Source organism: Protopterus annectens, chromosome 5.part0, assembly GCF_019279795.1.
Source record: "Protopterus annectens isolate FY-2018-M chromosome 5.part0, PAN1.0, whole genome shotgun sequence".
Lineage (NCBI taxonomy): Eukaryota > Metazoa > Chordata > Ceratodontiformes > Protopteridae > Protopterus > Protopterus annectens.
Genome location: NC_056735.1, coordinates 1,096,677,493 through 1,096,697,985, shown reverse-complemented (window position 1 = coordinate 1,096,697,985; position 20,493 = coordinate 1,096,677,493). Strand labels below are relative to the sequence as shown.

General features: G+C 37.7%; 1 protein-coding gene across 4 annotated transcripts in view; it reads left to right on the top strand.

Annotated features, from left to right (window-relative positions):
* Positions 1 to 20,493, top strand: part of CEP97 (centrosomal protein 97) — a 2,210,548-nt gene that overhangs the window by 784,010 nt on the left and 1,406,045 nt on the right. For all 4 annotated transcript variants that reach the window (XM_044070962.1, XM_044070961.1, XM_044070960.1 and 1 more), the window contains one exon: positions 13,977 to 14,090. In XM_044070962.1, the coding sequence (XP_043926897.1) occupies positions 13,977 to 14,090 (114 nt within the window). The remainder of the gene's footprint in view (positions 1 to 13,976; positions 14,091 to 20,493) is intronic.

Below are 20,493 nucleotides of genomic sequence, written 5' to 3'. Positions count from 1 at the left end.
CCAGTTGAATCTGGAGAGGATAGTCAAACCGATTTCAGTGCTGACTCTTCCTCTCGGGGCTTCGGCTCGGATGAGCTTTGCTCCTACCTCGGGTTTGGAGCCCACTGCCTCGGTGCGGGAGGGTTTGATAGTTCCCTCAGATCCGTCGATTCCTTCCCATTGGAGCCATGATGCCATGAGGAGAGCTTTGTCTCCCAAGATATCCTCGACTTCAGGCCTTGCTTCCTCATCCCTTAAAGCACCTGTGTCTGTTTCTGCTTCCATTATCCAGGCTAAGTGTAGAAACCCAGAGCCCCAGGGAGCCCCACAGGGTGCCCCCTGCTCTTCTGAGACCTCTCCACAAGCCCCCACTGAAGAGGTTCCTAGGAAGAGATTGTGCAAGAGGAGACACTCGAATTCCACACAGGAGTCTTTAACATCTGACACTGACTTGGATGAGTCAGAAGGGTCCCCCTCTGAGGATATCTCCTTTGCTGAGATACTTGAGATCCTTAGGCAGAAAGGTGATTGGCAGTCCAAAAACTCTACTGAGGATGAGTCCGGTCTCCTGAAGGCTTTCAGGACTCAACCCTCCACCTCTTGGGTATCTCCGCCCTTCGATGAGCTCATGCAGTTGGTTTCTCGAAGGGCATGGGAGTCACCTGAGTCCATGTAGTCTGTCCCTAGGAGGCCTAACAAGTTTATATCAGCACCATCAGACAAAACTTTCTTAACCAAAGGAGTTCCTGTTGAGGCCATGGTGGTGATGGCGGCCACCAAATAGGAAATGTCTGAGACTTCCTCGTCTATCCATCCTCCTAATAGAGAGTCTAGGATCATGGATAGATATGGGAAACGCATGTTCAATTCAGCGACTTTTGCTCTCCGTTCACTGAACTACTTAACCCATTTTACCAAGTTGCAAAGAGATCTCCTTAAAGAGTTTGGAGATGCTCTTCAGGGTGCAGTGACTGCAGGTGCCTCTGATAAAGTCACTGCCCAGCTTTCTACCCTAAATTCCATTGTCAACTCATCCATGTGTCTCATATCCTATGCAGCTGATAGAATGAGTAGGGCAGTGGGTACAGGAATCGCTCTTATAAGACATTCCTGGATGCGCTTGTGTTCCTTCGCGGAGCCCTTCAAGTCATCCTTCGTATCCCTCTTTGGGCCTAAAGTGAAGGAAACCTTGACCAGGTGTGAACAAGACGGAATGACTCTGCCATAGAAGTCCGTTTTTCCACCCCTACCCGACCTTATCCCAAAGGTCAAAGGGAAAAAAAAATGTGGTTCCAGAAAGCCCAAGGAGCCTTTCAGGGCACACGTGGTGAACCCCCCTCCAGGGGCAGAGGAGGCGGCAATAATGGAAGACACCGCCCTCGTGGCAGAGGGGGTCCGCAACTTCAGGGTGACAGAGATCACTTCTCTGGGCAACCCTACCAGCGCTCCTGAAATGAGGCCCGACGATTATGCTCTGGAGGCAGTCGTGGGTTGCTTATCTTTCTACCCAGATGCCTGGCAAAAAATAACACAAGACAGCTGGGTACAAAGTATCATTTCCAGAGAGTACTTCATATCATTCGCCACACCCCCAGTCTATAAGGAGAATCCCGGACGTTCCACCCAGTTACAGGGAACAGGCAACTGTAGAGGTCTGAACATTGCTAGAAAAAGTCATCCAGCCAGTCCCAGCAGACCAAACAGGATCCAGAACTTACTCAAGATTCTTTTTGGTTCCAAAGAAAACATGGGACTGGAGACCCATTTTGGACCTCAGCAGACTGAACCAATATGTAAAGTAAGTGAAGTTCCTGATGGTCACTCTTCATTCTATACTTCCCTTGTTAGGGAAAGACAATTGGATGTGCTTGATAGATCTCAAGGATGCATATTACCACATAAAGATGGCCAGGCCATCCAGAGATCACCTGCGTTTCTGGCTGGGAGCCAGTCATTATCAGTTTCAAGCCCTGCCCTTTGGTCTTACTACAGCCCCCAGAGTGTTCAAATGCATGGCAGTGGTCACGGCTCACCTGAGGCCTCTAGGATTCCAGGTGTTTCCGTACCTAGATGTTTGGCTCCTTACCGCCACCACCAGGCATCAACTTATTCAAGCAAGGGAGTACACTCTGTCACTCTGCAGTCATCTAGGCAGTACAGTCAACTCAGACAAGTCTGCCTTGTCGCCATCACAGCATATTGTTTTTATTGGGGCAGAGCTAGACACTTCAACCACCACTCTAAGGCTACCAATAGAAAGAGTCTTTCTTCTTCATCAGCGTGTGAGAACATTAGTATCAAAAGACAGAGCACCAGCTTCAGAAGTTCTGAAACTATTGGGTATGATGGTTGCAGCAATTCTAGCCATACCATTAGCAAGAATGCATGTGCAGATCCTTCAGTGGCTGTTGTTCACTCAATGGTCTTACCAAAAACTACCCATTGACCACACAATATTGATTACAAGCTCTTGCAAGAAAGACCTTCAGTGGTGGTTGACGTCTCTTCATGTCACCATAGAACAATCCTTTGTTCTACCCCCTCCGGTAGCCATTGTGACCATGGACACTTCCCTGATAGGATGGTGGGGCATTTTCAGGGAAAGATTGCTCAAGGCACATGGACCAATCAGGAGTCTCATGTGCATATCAATATCCTGGAGATGAGAGCAGTACTTCTGGCATTGCAGTACTTCCAGGACTGTCTTCCTCTAGGAACAATTGAGATTCAGACATACAATATGTCAGTAGTCTGGTACTTGAACAACCAAGGGGGGACCAGATCTTACTCCCTTTGCCGAGAAGCCCTCATAGTTTGGCAGTAGGCTGTGTCCTCCCAGCACTTTCTGTTGGCAATGCACATCCCGGGGATATCCAAAGTGATAGCAGACAAACTAAGCAGGGCAATCTTGTTGCCACACAAGTGGTCCCTCAAGAAAGAGATTGCGGACAGGATTTTCTGCAAATGGGGCCAGCCTTGCTGCAACCTTTTTGCCAGTCACATCAACACAAAATGCAGAAGTTACTTTGCTCTGATTCCCCCTTCGGGAGAAGCTCTGAGGGATGCACTCGTACATGATTGGCCCCCGGGTCTCCTCTATGCATTTCCACCAATACCATTGATACCCAAGGTTCTACAGAAAGCAAAATCCCTGGGAAAGGCCATCATCCTTATAGCCTCTCATTGGTCTCGGCAGATTTGGTTCCCATTCCTTCAGCATCATCTCTTGGAGGATCCCTGGATTTTGGACCCAGTTCCAGACCTCTTGACACACCCGTCGGGTGACCTTCATCCCTCTCTGCAGTCATTGAAGCTGGTCCAGTTCCCCTCATAGCCAGGCTTCATAACCTTTCCAATGAGACAAAACAGATCCTTTTGTCTTCTGATAAGCCATCCACTAGAAAATTATATCTTAGTAAGTGGAAGAGATTTTCCATATGGGCCTCTAAAAATAATATTGATCCTTACCAAGCCCCCATGAAATCCATATTAGAATTTTTGACTATGATCTTTAACAAAGGAGCGGCAGCAGCAGCAGTTCGGGTTCAGTTGGCTGCTATTTCTAATTTTCATCTTGGAGCTGACTGTTTAAATATCATGTCCCACAAGTTATCCAAAGCTTTTCTCAAGGGGACATTTCATATGAGACCACCTGTAAAAACTCCCTATTCTCCATGGAATCAAAATTTTATGCTTTCACGTATGATTCTCCCTCTATCTGAACCAGCATCATCTTGTGACCTCAAATATTTGTCATGGAAAACCATTTTTCTGGTAGCTATTACTTCTGCCTGCAGAGTGTCAGAACTTCAGGCTTTATCTATCAACCCTCCTTATTTGATTTTTCATGCTGACACAGTATCTCTTAGGACAAATCCTTCCTTTTTGCCCAATGTTTGTTCAGAAACCAATATTAACCAAGTTATTGAGTTACCAGTTTTCTTCCCTAATCATTCCAACAAATTAGTGTATATGCTTCACCAACTTGATGTTCACAGACAGCTCAGATTTTATTTGGATAGAACAAAAGATTTCAGGAAATCAGACCAACTTTTTGTTTCCTTCTCTGAATCCAGGAAAGGCACACCAGTGGCTAAAACAACTCTGTCTAAATGGTTATCTGATTGTATCACTTTTGCCTATTCAGCTGCTAATATGCCCTTGCAACACAAGATTAAAGCTCACTCAACCAGAGCAGTTTCTACATCCACTGTGTTTTCAGCCAAACTTTCCCTTGATAACATTTGTGCAGCAGCCACTTGGTCAAAACCTCATACCTTTATCACTCATTACAAAGTGGGTAAGGCCTCCAGGGATAGAGCATCCTTTGGGTCCACGGTCCTGAAAAATGTACTCCCACGAGCCACCTGAGGTTGATGGTGCTTGGGACACTACCCACCAGTCAAGAATGAATGGCGAGATTGAACAACTTCACATTAAGAAGTTATGTACTCACCATAACTTTTCATGTGAGTTCGTCTCGCCTTCATTTTTACGTCTCTCCCTTCTAGCCCCTCCTAGCTGAAAGTTGACCTAGCTGTTGCTTCATCCTGGTTGCTCAATGTCTTTTTACTTCATAGGGTAATAACTATTATATATGGTTATAGTATAGACAACAAACAAGATCTGAGGTAATTCACAGTGCATTGTGGGATATGAGGCTTGGCCTCGAGCAACTGGAAGACCTCGAGCTTTGCATATGGCCGTGTCTGAGCCAAGGGATCAGCTCCAAACCCATCAGTCAAGAATGAAGGCGAGATGAACAACTCACATGGAACGTTATGGTGAGTACATAACTTCTTATTCTCATGTACAAGGTAAAAATGTTTTTGAATGGAAAAGAATTCATGATTGCAGAAGACATTGAACTGGTTGTTTTGTTTACTTAAATGTATATGTTTTCATTACTTTTGCAGTGAATTTTATTGATATTTCGGGGAAAGAAATATGTATAATTTATGGTATTAGGTAATAGAAGCTTTATACATATTTATAGTATGTTCTTTTGGGAAACAATTTAGATTAGTACATTTGGATGGTAATTCAAAGAGCAGGGTTGCTAAAAGAGGGGGATGGAAGAGAAGGAAGAATAAGAAAAGATCAAGTGACTCACTAATAAAAGCTAATATGTTATCACAATAGAACAAAAATGACTTAAGGGTAGTTAGAGACAAGTGTCACATCAGTCTTTTGATATTTAAAGGGGAAAGAGGGGAGAAAAAAAAGGACAAAATGTATTTAAGTAAAATAAAATTAAAATAAATAAGTTCAAATATAGTTACAGGTTTATTGTGGTGTCATTGCTGACAGAATATATACATAAAGTGTAGTAAATTAAAATGCCTACAATCTACACTAGTGTTCATAGTGTGGCATAAGACAGGTAGATATATATACAGATGTACACTCATATGAACTGTAAAGTATACACTGTATATAAATTTCATCAAACTGTAGTTGTGTAATGATTATCTGATGAGAATAGGAGGAAATAATTTATTTAGATTTAATTTACATTTGTTTGTGTACCTCATCTTTATACACTTTTATTTATATTATTATTATTCATAGTTAAGTCTGGAAATGAGTAAGTGGCTATTAATTGTTAAAAAAGTGATATGCTCATTCCATAATAATTTTTCAGTATTGGTTTTATTCTTTGTCAGTAGCAAATGGAGAATTTATGGGTGGTGAAATTTGGATAGAGGGTGGTTTGAATGAGAATCTCATCAAACCAGGAGCATATTGTTCCATGACTGAAAATGTAAATAGTTTATTCAAAATGTTAATAGCTAAATTTATATTTCTGGTCCATAACAAAATGTGTTAGAATCCGTCACAATCTATTATATACAAAATCATATTATAGGTGTTTCAAATTGTTTTTTTTGTTTTTTTTTTTAAATGTTGATGTATGAGTGTTTATCATTGTGTCAGTGGCCTTAATAATAATATAAAAAGAACTAGTTTACTCAAATTTAATAAAATGAGTAAAGCATGTATAGTTTTCTGACATGAGACACATTTGTTAAAAAAAGATTTGGATAAAATGTTATTTAAAGATTATTCATTCTTGGTAGATTAATGTTATAGTTCTAAAAGGAGAGGCACTTTTATATTGTGGAAAAAGTCTCACACTATTCCTAAAATTCTAGAGACGTATGTTGAATATGGTTGTGTTAGAAATTACATTTATTAAAGTATAATATTTCTTGTTAAATTGGATACCTGGAGTTGAAACTAAAATAGTTTAGAAATACTTAGATACTATAAGCTTACATGCAAAGGGTGAAATTATCTTGGCTGGAAATTTTAATTGTATGTTATCAGGCAGAGATACTTCCAAGAATGAAAAACCTAGGATAACAGCCTCGTCAAAACCCTGAACCATTTCATAAACGTAATGAACTTAAGATCTCTGTGTGTGTGTGTGTGTGTGTGTGTGTGTGTGTGTGTATATATATATATATATATATATATATATATATATATATATATACATGACTTAAAACTGACAAATTCCATTAGGTTTATTCATTATTCATTCAGATTTGATACCCAAACAAATGTTGATGAAGTTTTTACTTCCAGTAATCTATACTCTTAAGATACATGACATTTTAATAACTGTATGTCCATTATCTGATCATAATGCTATAACTTTCAATTTTAATATAAAAAGTGATCTGATTTTTTGGCAGAGAATTCAGGCCTATATTATAAAGATGAAACAATGATAAAGATTAAAGGATTTCAGGAATGGTTTCTAAAAGAGTTAAATTTGTTTTGGAGTTTAATAGTAATGGGGAAGTTTCAGATATATTATTGGATGCATTAAAAGCATACATTTATGGTAGAATTAAGAGTTGGTATCTTTTAAAGAGAAAGGATTGGGATAGAATTGACTGATTTACAAGCAAAAATTTATACATTAAAACTAACTCTAAAAATCTAATGATAAGATTACAAATTCTGAATTGGCAGCACTAAATCAGAAATATCTAGAAATTTTAAATCATAAATTTGGAAAGACTTAAGTTACAGACATTCCATTAACCCTAAAAACCTACATATATTAGCTATTAGATCTAAAAAGCTAAACAGTTTGTACCATGTGAATGAAATTTTGAAATAATTATAAATCAATTTATGATAAACTCGTTTCGGAAGATGATAAACTAGCAGATTTAAAAAAAAAATAACATCAAAAATAGATTAAAAAAGAGCAAGTTATGATTTTGGATAGTTCTTTTAAAGAACTGAAAAAAAAAAAAACAAATCAGAAACTCAAAAAAATAATAAGGTCCCAGGACTAGATGGTATAATTCCAGAATTGTATAAAATTATCCCAGATAATACTTTAAAGATTTTATTAAAAACATTCCAGGAGATAAAACAATGAAATGACTATCCCTTCCTCCTGGAAACTGTATTTGATTTCACCTATTTTGAAACAAGTAAAAGATTCCAAATTATGCTCTTCTTATCATCCCATTTCTCTTTTAAATGTTGATTACAAAAAAACTAAATAATATAAAGCCAAATTTAATTGAAAATGATCAGACAGGTTTTATACTAAATAGGAAAGTACAAGATAACATTATTAGACTATTAACTCTGATTGATATTGCAAATAAAAAAGAATTTTCAATCATTAGACATAGAAAATGCTTTTGATTCTATCATCTGGCCATACTTACACAAAATACTTAAAGGATATAACTTCTCTTTGGATTTCATTGTGTTAATAAGGAAGTTGTATAATAATATTTTTTCTTATGTTAATATTGGTTCCTGTCTATCTTCTTAATTTCAAATATTAAAGGGAACAAAACAAGGTTTCCCCTTATCACTTTTATTATTTACATTGTCAATTGAACCATTTGCTACTTTTATAAGAAGTGACACACACACAAAAGGCTTTTTGTTAAATGATTCTTATTGTTCAAAAATCCAATTATTTGCAGACAGCATACTATTAATAAGTGGGTACATAGAATCTTCACTTCAGTATATTATTGAGTCAGTTAAACTCTTAGGATCTGTGGCCAATGTTTTAATCAGGAAAAAATAGAAACATTATTAAATAAAAAGTAAATACTTAAAAGATTATAATAAGTTTAAGTGGGAGAATAACCAACTTCAGTATTTAGGTATTATAAAACCTACAGGGAGGGATACTGTAAATTCAAATTATTTAGCTTTAACAAATGCAGTATCAAAATTAAGTGGTAATTGGAATAAAATGTTTTTTACTATGGAGGATAGGCTTTCATTGATAAAAATCATTATTTTACCAAAAATGTTATACTATATACAATCCTTGATCTTGGTTCCACACCAAAAAAATTCTTTAAGCAGTTAAATTCAATTTTAATTAAGTTCCTTTGGTATCTTCAAAAACATAGAATAGCTTTTGATTGGCATGTGAGAAGCTGGGATGATAATGGAATTGGATTTCATAACATTGAATTGTATGTAGAATCAACTATTACTATAGTAAGTCATTGGCTAAATACCTCTTATACTTCAAATTGAAAATGCATACATGAAATAAGTATAGTATCAAACAGTGAATATGAGACGTGTAATTTCTTCTTTGGGCATTAATAAAATATATTCGGTCCTAAGAAAATTTTTTGAATGTCAGAAAGTTTCCCTCATTTACTTCCAGTATTAACCATATTTTTACTGTACTTGGAAAAGTGGATAGTAATTACTTAAACAGTTATTATTCCTGATGTTTCCTGTAGCCTTTATGGCAGATTGTTGGAATCTTTTAATTTTGAGTAAAATGTTAAACCTTAAAGAAAATAATATAAAATTCTGTCACCAATTTTTCAATTGTAATAAAATACATAGAGCTAATTATCTTTTAGCCAGATATAATGTTAATAAAGATAACTGGTTAACTATGCAAGTTTTAAGAGAATGTGTTAATAAAATAAAAATGGTGCTAAATATAAATACAATTTCCTTGTTGAAGGCTGTAGATTTTTTTTCTGCATCAGTACTTTTGAGACAAAAAACAAGTCTTGTCTGGCAATAATATACAAGATTTTAAGGGCTGACTTCTTACCTTTTGATTCATCCTTTTGGGATTGTTCAGTGAAAGTTAATGAAATATTTTCAGTAGATAATAAAAATTATATTTGAAGTCTGCTAATAACACTACCTGTTCACCTTATTGGAAAATTTTTACATGGAAGCATCTGCATAGAAGCTTTTTAACACCTCACAAAATTGCATTGATGATGAAAAAGGGGAAGTAAAATGTTGGAGATGTGGTGAGACCCTAGATGCTGATTGGTTAGACATGATTATTGTGTGTAGAGTGGTATTGCAATTCTGGAAAGATTTCAGAAGTTTTGTGAAGGCTTTGTGGTCTGATAATTGTAATATTGCTGATTCTTTAATCTTATTCAATATCTCGATTCTAGATTAGATTCCAAAAACACAAGTGCCTGTCCTTTGGTCAATTCAGGCCATTGCTAGAAAAGTGAATACAGTGAATCGGAAAAGTGAAAGCACTCTTGCATTTAGTGATGTTATATGCTTAGCTAAAAATGTGTGTAATAAAGAATTACAACCTATTTATAATAGAACATCAAATATAACACACAAGCATATATCTTGCCAGACTCTATAAGACTTATTAGAAAAATTTTATTGGTTTTGTATAATTCATATACAGTTATATTACAGATGACTGTATATAGTTTTATCATTGATTTCTTGTGATTTGTTAATTTGTATTTCAATTATTTTGTTTGTAAAGTCAAATAAAAAAGTTTTTATAAAAAAAAGAAATAATGGGTAAGCAAATGGGTGTAACTAGGAAATGATGTTCTCATCTGGGATACAAGATCTGAATTGCCAAGACATAGTTACTAGAAAAGGGAAATCAAAATCTAAGCCAACTGTATTTGAAGTGTGAATATTGTAACACAGATAGAAGAAATGAAAGTGGAATCTTTAGGAAAGGATAGGAACAAATTACATAGAAAAATGGAAATTGTAGGAACAATACTACTATATAGAATAATATTTTGAAAGAGTGAGGTTTAAGGGAAGGCAGGAATTGACCAACTTATGTAATGCTGGATTGACCATAATTGTATAAAATATAGATGTGATGTATAAGGGTCTATATTAGTTTGCTGAAAATATATTTCAGCGAACACCTAATAATTGACCCCTAATCAGCAAAAATCACTTCCATAATTCACTGAATTTATTAAGAGCAAAGAAGTAGTTGGACAACTACACGACTTTGCTCTTTTCTCCACTGTAGTGCGATCTGAGTTGGAATATATAGTTGGGGGGGGGTGTGGGTGGCGAAGACCCCCACTTGGGTGTGTTCGGTTTAGTGAGATGTTCATCTGTTATGCTGTGGGGCAAGTATTTTGTTGCCCTTGGTAAATTCAGCAAAACACGGAAATGATTTTCACTGGATAAGGGTCTATGATTAGGTGTTCAATGAAATACACTTTTGGCAAACTAATATAGACCCAATGTATAATGTTTGTAAATGTGAACTTATTAATATGGTTTGCGTGCTTTTATATCAATGTAACTCTGTGTCACAAGTGATAATTCAGTAATGCTGTTAAAAAAAAATCTCTCCTTCTCTGTCCCAGCCAGCCACAGCATCCATTGGCAAAATAGTTCTCCATTCTTAACTTGAATGTGGGCTCCCAATTTTTGCTTCTGCCTCAAAGAAAAACATTGCCACATTCAACACCATCCCTAACAGCATCTGCCAGTTCATTACGAACTCACCTCTCTGGCAGCATCACTGTATTGCCCTAGAAAAAGCCAAATGCCTACCCATAAAACAAAGCTCTAACCTATGTTTTGGATCCCAACTCTACAAACTACTCCAGCTCCACATATTTACTCCCCTTGCAGGTAGACTTTACAAAAAAAAAACTCTTCTTACAACACAAGATACTACTCACAAGCCACACCAGCTCTCATTACCCTAGAACCAAACTCCACACAACTGCACATGCTTTATTCCTTTCAGGCACCTACTCTTTAGCAAGCTCTTCCCAATGACATTAAGAAAATCAACACTTATTTCAAATTCAGAATGGAATTCAAAAAGCACTTTGTTATCCAAGCCAAGTGCACTGGCTTCAACACAAGACATATCATCTCACCTATCTCCTTTCCAAGTCTCCTCTTCTCTTTCAAGATTCACTGAAGATTGACCCACTTTAGGAAATAATGTATATATTGTACATTAAACTCTGATTGATTGTACATTGCACTGCGCTTGTTCACATACAATGTTTTGTATTTCACCCAGGTTGAACCTGAAATTTGTCAGTATTGATCAGTGTACTTCCCTGATAAACAAATATAAATAAATAAATACAGGACTGTTTATTCAAAAAAATAAATAAAAGTGGCTGAGTCTGATCTGAGGATTGATCTGAACCCATTCATTGAGGAAGAATGAAAATGGACAACACCGATGGAATGTTATGGTGAGTACATAACTTCTTTTTTAATTGTTTTGCTTTATTTCTGTTTCTTCAGGTGTTTCTATTGTTACAAGCCAAAACATTTCATACTAGCACCTTTAAATTTCATCTTTGTCATGCTGTAAAAGGGTATTCATAAACACAGTACACAGTTGTATAGATAAACTCTGCACACTATGTTTAGTATGCTGCCATTCATTGCTGTGATTCATAGACAATGGAGCATGATAATGAAGAGCGGCATACAGAAGACTTTCAGCTTTTGTGAACCTTGTGTGTGTACTATACAGATGGTGCAGGGCACTAAGTAGCATGACGGAGCTACACATTGCAATATATTTTTAATAAAGCTCTTTGTATGTTATACCTTACTGTTATGGTGTGTACGATTCATAAAGTTTCATGCATTAGGCATGATGGCAGTGCTAAGGTCGACTCATTAACATATTATGGTAATGATGGGATCTGTTGCTGTGGCAGTTTTCATTTGTGGGAACTCAACATTGTTTCCTTTTTGGGGTAAGGAAAAGCGTGGTGGTTGTGGTAGTGTTGCCTACTCTACAGAGAACACTGTTCCTGCTAAAAAGATGTTGCATGTTAGGGATATTTTTTTCCTTTAAATTCAACATCAGTGTACTGCTCAGCTCTGTGTAGCTGAGCAATACATCAGCAGAGAAAGATATTGCCACAAACAATATGCAGTCTCTAGGTACGCAGCCTAAGTCCCATATGTTACCCTGTTGAGATTAGCCCTTTTGTTGTCCATGGATCATAAACAAATTGCAGAGGCAATCATACAGGCAGCCATCACAGGTTTTTGCTGTAAACACTAACCCCCTCCCACTGTGGTAGACATGAGTGTTTGCATCACTAAAAGGATCTAAATTGCCCTTCCCTTGTGTGTACACGGGGGAGGGCAATGTACATGTTCTCACTGACCATGTTCAGCTTGTTAGATCCGCACATAGTGCTCAATGTGTTGGGCAACCGTTGCACTTGTAGCCAGCAACCAAACAATTAGTCCCTCCCCAGGATGGATGAGCAGTCATAGACTATTTACTCCCTCCTTCCAGGTCCCTACAGCACTCAAGCTGCTGCTCGAATTTAGGTTGTAGTCAGAACTTTATCCTTTTGTTAAGTGGTCAGCATATATAATTTGGGAGCATGTCAAGTTGGTGAAGTTAGTTTTGGCAAATGTAAAATGTTTGAATACTGTTCACTGAAACTACTTTTGCTGACAGTGGAGTTTGCCTGTTTCTCAACTGTTGTGCAACCTGGAGTTGGTCTACATAAGTCTAGGCATCGGGGTGTTTGGGGGGCTTGCACCCTGCAAAAAAAAACATTTTTCTCCAGTGTTCTTTGTAGGTAGTCTTGGTGAACACTTTTCACATTACTTACATGAGACCGATAATTTTGTTTACATTTTTGAGTATTGGGCTTGTTTACATTTTTGAGTATTGGGCTGTTCTATTAATCCTAAAGAATCACAAAGTAATTTGACTAGAACTTCCATCTGTTCTTGTTGATGGCCAAATGACTCATTATTTTTGCCTCTGAACTGCACCTTCTTCAAGTGCAATTTATCCGTTTTCTTCTGATAAGCTGTTATTTATTTATTCATTGATCAATTGATTTATTTATGGATGCAGGCATTTACTTATTTTTAAAGAATGATTTTTGCTTATGATGATTATTTGGAAGGATGGGAGTTTTCAGAAGTCACGTGTTGGCATGCTTTGCAGTTGGTTGTTTTTTTATTATGTATAAGTGAAAGTGCTAACATTGGATTGAAACAAGTGAAGAACTATAGTCATGCCAACCCATAGCAAGATCCTACCTTGGTGATCTGCTGTTATGTAGAGTACTGCCTGGGTGGCCACCTCTGTAACTGGCTTTGACCCATGGACAACAAATGGGCCAACTGAGGCAGACTGATGTCTGTCGGGCAGCAGGGTATAGAAATTTACCAATAAAAAGTATATTGGTAGTAATACTATTGCAGTCCCAGGAATCAGGCTCCCCAAAACAAAAACAAAAGATAGTTTGTTGTCTTTTAGCACAACTCTGGTGCCAAGGGAGACTACAGTAATGCCTTCACTCCCTGACAAAATGTTTATCATACTAGCAGCTAAGACCTGAATCCACACACTGACTTCGAGAGGGGAGAGTAAAGGTCATCTTAGCACTTGTCTGCATTAATAAAATGTCGAAGCAGCAGCATATAGTTGAAGTGTTGGCTTACTTTTTCTTGGTTAAACTGTGTCTGTTTTATAGACAACTGTCAGTGATGCATGGATACTGCCCTGATGCTCTGGTAGTTCTTGTTGATTTGTATGAGACAATGTGAGGGAAGCATCAACATTGCTTATAGCTCAAAACTGAAAGTTAAGACCTGTATCTTATTTTTATCAAGGGATGAAAAGACTTTCAGTTAACTATTTTATAAATTGTTCCTTTTTATTTCTATGTATTTGTTTGTTTATGTATTTATTTTATTTTTTTCAGACTCTTCTTCTACATGGGAATATGATAACAACACTCCGGTCTGCACCAGCACAGATTCCTCATGGATTGCTTATCCTTTCTTTGGCAGAAAATGAAATTAGAGATTTAAATGAGGTAAATATTTCAGCGGATGCTTCAGAGTGATACTGTAAGAAGTAATGCAATGCAGTGTTAAAATTTGGTTCGTATAGCATTGCATTTAGGACTTTAAGTCAAAGAAACTTGGTTTTCTTCTGAAACCAGAATATTTTCAGGGTACAGATATCATCAGTAATCCTAGTACAAACTAAACAGTTCTCTGATAAGAATGCAATGATAGATTTATTGTTATTACTAGCCAGATGCTCTTATCATTTCAATGCACAGAATAAGCACATCAGAATTCATCCATTATGATTTGCCATTCACCATGGCTGATCTCATTGTAGTCTTTTTTTATTTTATGTTCGACAATTTTTCTCTCAAGCAAATACCTTTTCATCTTTATGTGTATACAATACCTACTTTATCCATACTGTTCTGCAGCTGTTTCTCTGGAAAGAAATAGTTCACTGCCAGTGGTATGTTTATTTGAATGTTTACAGATATGTACTTCTTTGAGTCTTAATTTGTTGCTTAAAATGTTGCCTGTATTGATTTTTTTTTTTTTTTTTTTTTTTTTTTTTTGCAAAAAGTGAACGTAAGAGCAATATAGCATCAGACAATATAATTTTTACATGGCTATCTTTACTATTTGTTTTCTGGTTTGGTAAGGCTCAGAGACATACCTTTCAGCCTGGAATTGTCAAAGATCTGGACAAAGGTCCTTGAAAAGTAGGCACAACTGGTCAAAAATCCATATGCTGATTAACATAAAGCACAAAATATAACCAGAACAATATTGTTTTATTTATATAAACATTTTTGAACTTGTACCAAACTGAACTTGTGTAAAACTAAAATAAAATTTTCTTTTATAAAAATAAAATTAAGAGCTTCTTACAGAAAGTCTATTGGCTATTCATTAATTAACCCACCACTCTGTTACATTCCAGTTAGTGAGGTATCCTTACTACTCTTTCTTTCTTTTCCCAAAATTAACTGCAGAACAACAACTTTTACTACTGCTGCTATTTCTCTACCAACTACCACCCTCTGATTTATAATCTGCAAATCTATTTCCTATGGGGTTTGAAGTGAGTTGCATACCTTCCAGTTTTCCCTAATTTGCAATAGTCCACCTTGATTTTGTATGCAAATGGTATGTTTGCCCACTGTAATGTATGGCTGAGAGCTAAACAGTGTGAAGCAAACTTAGGATGTCATACTTTAAAATTATCTAAGAAGCTCTTCTGCAGACAGTGCATATCAAAATAAATCGCCTTGTTCTATCAATTCTCTAAGTTGCTAGTGACAAAATTCTTAGCTTTGTCTCTGATCTTGAGTTAAAAATTTAGCATCTTTTGAATTATGATAAACCTGGGGGCAGTAGTAATACCACTTTAGAGTAATGCCGTTCACAGTAACATCCAGTCAGTTCACGAGTTCTTGCACCCTAGACAACATGATGCTATTGAAGCTCCATGACTACTTCTCTGATTGTATACTAAAGTCAAGATCATAAATAGTAAGGAAAACTAAAACAGAACAGCAGAAAATGTAGAAGTAATTCTGACTACATAAGTGATTTAATCACGATGCATTTTATTACTACGGATATGGTTTGCCTTAACTTACAATACCTGCTAGATGTGGAAGGCACTTGAGCACCCCTCATGCTGGAACATGTGCTTTCATAAAGGCATTTGGGGTACAGCTAGAGGAAAAGGGAGTGACGGTATCAATGGCTACCAATTCATTCACCCTTCCATAACATCAAGGTGAAGGTAATCTGCCCCCGACTGCTTCATCCGCTAACATTTGTGTGCCAGACAAGAAAAATCACTATTTAGAATAGACAATCCAGTTTTGCAGCTATAAAGCATGATGATACTGCACTAGACAGTCAGACAGCTACTTCCCTCTTACTCTGTGGTGTCTCCCACCACTGCATACTGCCTGGTCTACGGCAATGAGCCAGCTTCCTCAATGGCACCTTGCCTTCTGGGTAATGTAGTTCAATGAAGAACTACACCACCTGGCAGAGAATGCTTTGCGTACATGCTTTTCATACATAGCAGTGCAGTAGCTTTGTGAAAACAGTACCATACATAAAAGGAAATAAACCACACTGGCGAAATGTGTATATCTGCTAGGAGAGCATTTCATTGTGTAGGAGCTCTGCATGCTTGGTAGCGCAAACCTTTTTACTCTGGCAAAATTCAAAATTTGTCCCTATTTTGGGGCTTTGTCAGCCCATTATTTTTGACTTTACTCAGATTGTTTGTTAAGAGGTTGAAAGCTAAGTACTAAACAGCTGAAAAATAATACTAAAGTAGTTTTGCATTTGTGGGAAGCACATGGCGCATGCTGTTTGTAAATAGTGGTCAAGTGTAGTTTTTCTCTGTAGTCACTGATAAGATTGGAAGAGTTTGTGACTTGTGTGTGATCATTTTCAGCTGGACCTAGAAATGCCCACACTACAAATATAATGCAACGAAATAATAATAATAAAAAAAGGGGGGGGGGCAATAGACTGAAGAAACCATGTCCATGTGTAGCAATAACTAAAAGCCAGTTTCTATAAATAATGTGCAACTCCATAGTCTACTCAGACTTGCTAGCACTAAGCAGTGTAGCCACTCCTTCAGAAAAATACATATGTCCAGTGAGTCAGCAACTGATAGGCGGGCTGCAGCTGTAAACGGCTCTTTTTTTTTTAAGCGCTTGGTAACTGCAAATTGTAAATAAAATAATTGGCATTTGAAGGGGCCACTTGGGAATTTGTGGCAACCCACTATTTTGCCCTTAAAACCGGGAAATACCAAAGAATTTGGTACGGCTCAGAGGTATGCTCAGAAAGTCTTAAAACAAAAACCAGTGTAATGATACAAAAATATAAACAACTAAAACACAGAGAAACACAGAGCTAGATGGTTCCACTTACTTTATTAATTGCAAAGACACATCAACAACTTAGAGCTTTCTTCTGTAACATAAATGGACTTCATCAGAGTTACAAACTTCATCAGTAAACAGTTTTAAATAATCAACACCACCTCCTAATGCCTCAGTCTCCCCATGGTCTTAATGATTATCTTTTAATTATTAGTCTCTTAAAGATGAGAGCTAACATATTTTAATTGAAATCTGAAGTTTTTAGTGTTAAATAGTAGCCTAGCAATATACTGTACCTATATTTATTTTAGTTTGCATTAATTCCTTAGTAGTATCCTTTGTATGAAGAGATTATCTTACTGCATTTTATATGATTATGTTTGCTGTCAAAAGGTGAGTGTAGTGCTTAACACGTTTATATGTATTTTAAAACACATAAATTTCATTTATAGTTGACGGTGTAGTATTTTTAGCTTTCTTAGTTTTTTATGAATGTTTTCAGTTAATATATTACTTTAAGAATACTAATAATTAATTATACATTAGGAAGTATTTTAATTGGCTGAGTTTCTCTGTGTTTAAGTCTTAAAACTAGGTCTAGAGCCGGGATTTATTTATTTGTTTATTTATTTGACATTTGTTAACCTTGGTGGTCCAACTGAGCCAGAGGCCTATTTTCAGTGGAGACCCGAGGAGAAAAGCTCCAGAGATTTTTACAGATGCAAAGAAAAATGTTGACATAGTTAACAGCTAAACAAACACAGTACAAAGGAAATACTAGTACAATTAAGAGGTAATTACATGTACAGAAGTATGAGAAATAAGATAAAATAAAAAGCATAATAAGGTAATTGTAATGTCGGCAATTTTTTTAGCAAACAGGTAAATAATAATGAAACATACCCCATATCTGTATGTAATGCAATCGCCTAGCTAAAAGGAGTTTATTAGTTGGGGGGGGGGTGAACAAGGTGTAGAGGGTTAGGTAGGGTCTTGACAGGGGCAAGACTTTGTTACGTAAATGTAGTCTATGCTCTTTTTTGAAGTGCTTAGGGTGGGGGATGGTTCTTATATGTGAGGGGAGTTTATTCCAGGCTTGGGCTACACTGCATTTGTAAAGTAGTCTTCCACAGCATTTGTTGGGTTTATATATATATATATATATATATATATATATATATCAAAGTTGTTGATTCATGCTCAGAGAGTGCGGTTTGGGGTGTAATAGGATACCAGGGAGGAGAGAGAGAGAGGCAAGGACGTAGGTTTTTATAGAACAGATTGTATGATTTGAAATTGAGACATTTAGGGTTGTTAGGGGAATTCTAGCTAAATATGTGAAGTGAATGGAGGTGAGAATAGGGGCTGCATAGAGAAGGGAGGGAAGGAGGAGAGACTGAGCTAAGGAGAGTCTAGTGTCTGAGTTAAGAATTTTTTTTATTTCGGTATAGTAGTCCTATATGTCCTTCTATTCACATGTTGCAGTATTCATAACGGTAGGGAGTTGCTGCCTGCAATGCCGCTTCCGGCCAGTATAACAAAGTCTTTGCTTCTGGAGGGTACGTGTGATGTCCCTTATCAGGGCCATAAACCGACGTTGGGCATAAAGGTGACAACTGCATGCACCCTCCTCAGAATTTTCCTGCTGCAGTGAACGTCGGACTCTCGTTCGCCAGATCCGAAAGCAGATTGCATTTTCAGATGACCGTTAAAAGTCTCCAGACCAGACCGTTTTCCTGCCGATGTAGGTAAGTTCCCTGTTGGGTTTTTTCATTACCTTTGATTATTGCTAAGTCTTACATGTCAGCTAGAAAGGGGAAATGCGCTTGTGGGAGACAAATTCCTTACAAGGACTGACATGAGAAGTGCGTTTTTTGCTTAGGCGAGGCCAGCGACTATACATCCTGCCCTGTTTGCAAATCCTTCATACCAAAAGCACTTTGTAGCCATCTTGCTGCACTAACATTATATTTAGAAAATCAGAGACTCAGAAGTCTTGCGCTTGTTATGGAAGCGGGTGTAGGCCCATCTGAAGAGCCACTGAGGAAGAAAGCTAGGCCGGAATCCCACGCTGCACCTCAGGAGTCCAAGAAGGTTCTTGAGGCTGATAAAAGCCCGGCATCTTCCCAGACATCTGTTTCCAAGTCAGGCCAGGGAACCTCAATGGACAGCCGGGGTGGCAGAAACTTTTAGTACGTCCACTGAGGCTGTTCAGCCATCAGGTCCTGATGGCAGAGGGGAACCACATCTCGGTCTATCTTGCTCCTTCACTTCCACCCAGGCAGATGTCTGCTGTGATTCTCTCCCTACCAGTCACTCCCTTAAAGAAAAAGCAAAAAGTTAAACACCCTGAAACTCAACCAGTTCCTGGATGGGAAGCCTTTTCTCAAAGTCTCTTTAAGGCTTTTCAGGCCTTGCAGACACAACAGGCCCTACCAGCCCCCTCATCTCTACCTACCTTACAGGTATCAGAGGAAGAGTATTTCTCTTCAGATTAATCTGTTTCATATGAATCCCAAATAGAAGTCCCCAAAGGATTTCCTTACTCCAGAGGAGAAGGACTCCAATACTCCTGAGTCTCCAGGCAAGGAAGTCACCTTTGGAGACACCATCTCCCTTATGAGGGAGCATTTTAAATGACAGGCATCTGAAGTATCTGATACCATACCTTTTACAAATGGAGCAACCTTCTCCTTCAGCAGTGGTTCCCTTCCTACCTGCATTCCAGGATGCCTTCTTGGCTGCTTCTCTATCCCCTGACTGTCCACCACCAGCTTCCAAATGACCAGACTATTTCTACAAGGTCCCATAGGATGCTCAATGCCTCTTTAGGAGCCCACCAGCAGACCCAGTAGTTATTGCTGTCTCTGCTGACAAATCATCTAGACAACTACCTTCAACTGCTCTTTACCCCATTGACAAAAACAGTAAATTCATGGACAGAGTAGGGAAGAAAGTTTATACTTCCTCTACTCTGGCTATTAGAGCTCTCAACTACCAAACACATGTGGCTAGATATGTCCTGGACACCATTACCAAGGCCTCCACATTGCTATCTGAGGCTCCTGATTCTCCCATTAAAGCACAAGTAAATACCCTCCTCTCCACTGCATCCCAAGTAACTAGGCACTCAAAGTACAGTTATGGTGCTGTGGAAGCCTCATCTAAGTTTGCTACATTTGGATCAGTTTTGAGGTGATATTCTTGGGTGAGACTACAACCCCTACCCATGGATGTGTAAACAAAATTGTTGGATGCACCCCTGGATAATAAAGCTCTGTTTGGACAAGCCTCAGCAGAACTCCTAAAATCCCTTCAAGAAAAGCGTAAGGAACTGCAAAACCTTAAACACCTACTGGTGTCTCCTATACTAAGATACCACAGGAATTATCCACAAAAACTTTCCTTTGTCAGAAGGCAGTCCTCGCAGTCTGCTCCGCAGTCTAAAGGATGCAGACAAACCAGAAAAAACTCTACTCCAAGATTTCCAAAGAGTTCGTCCACTACACCCTTTCAAGGCCAGTCTGACCACTCCAGACAG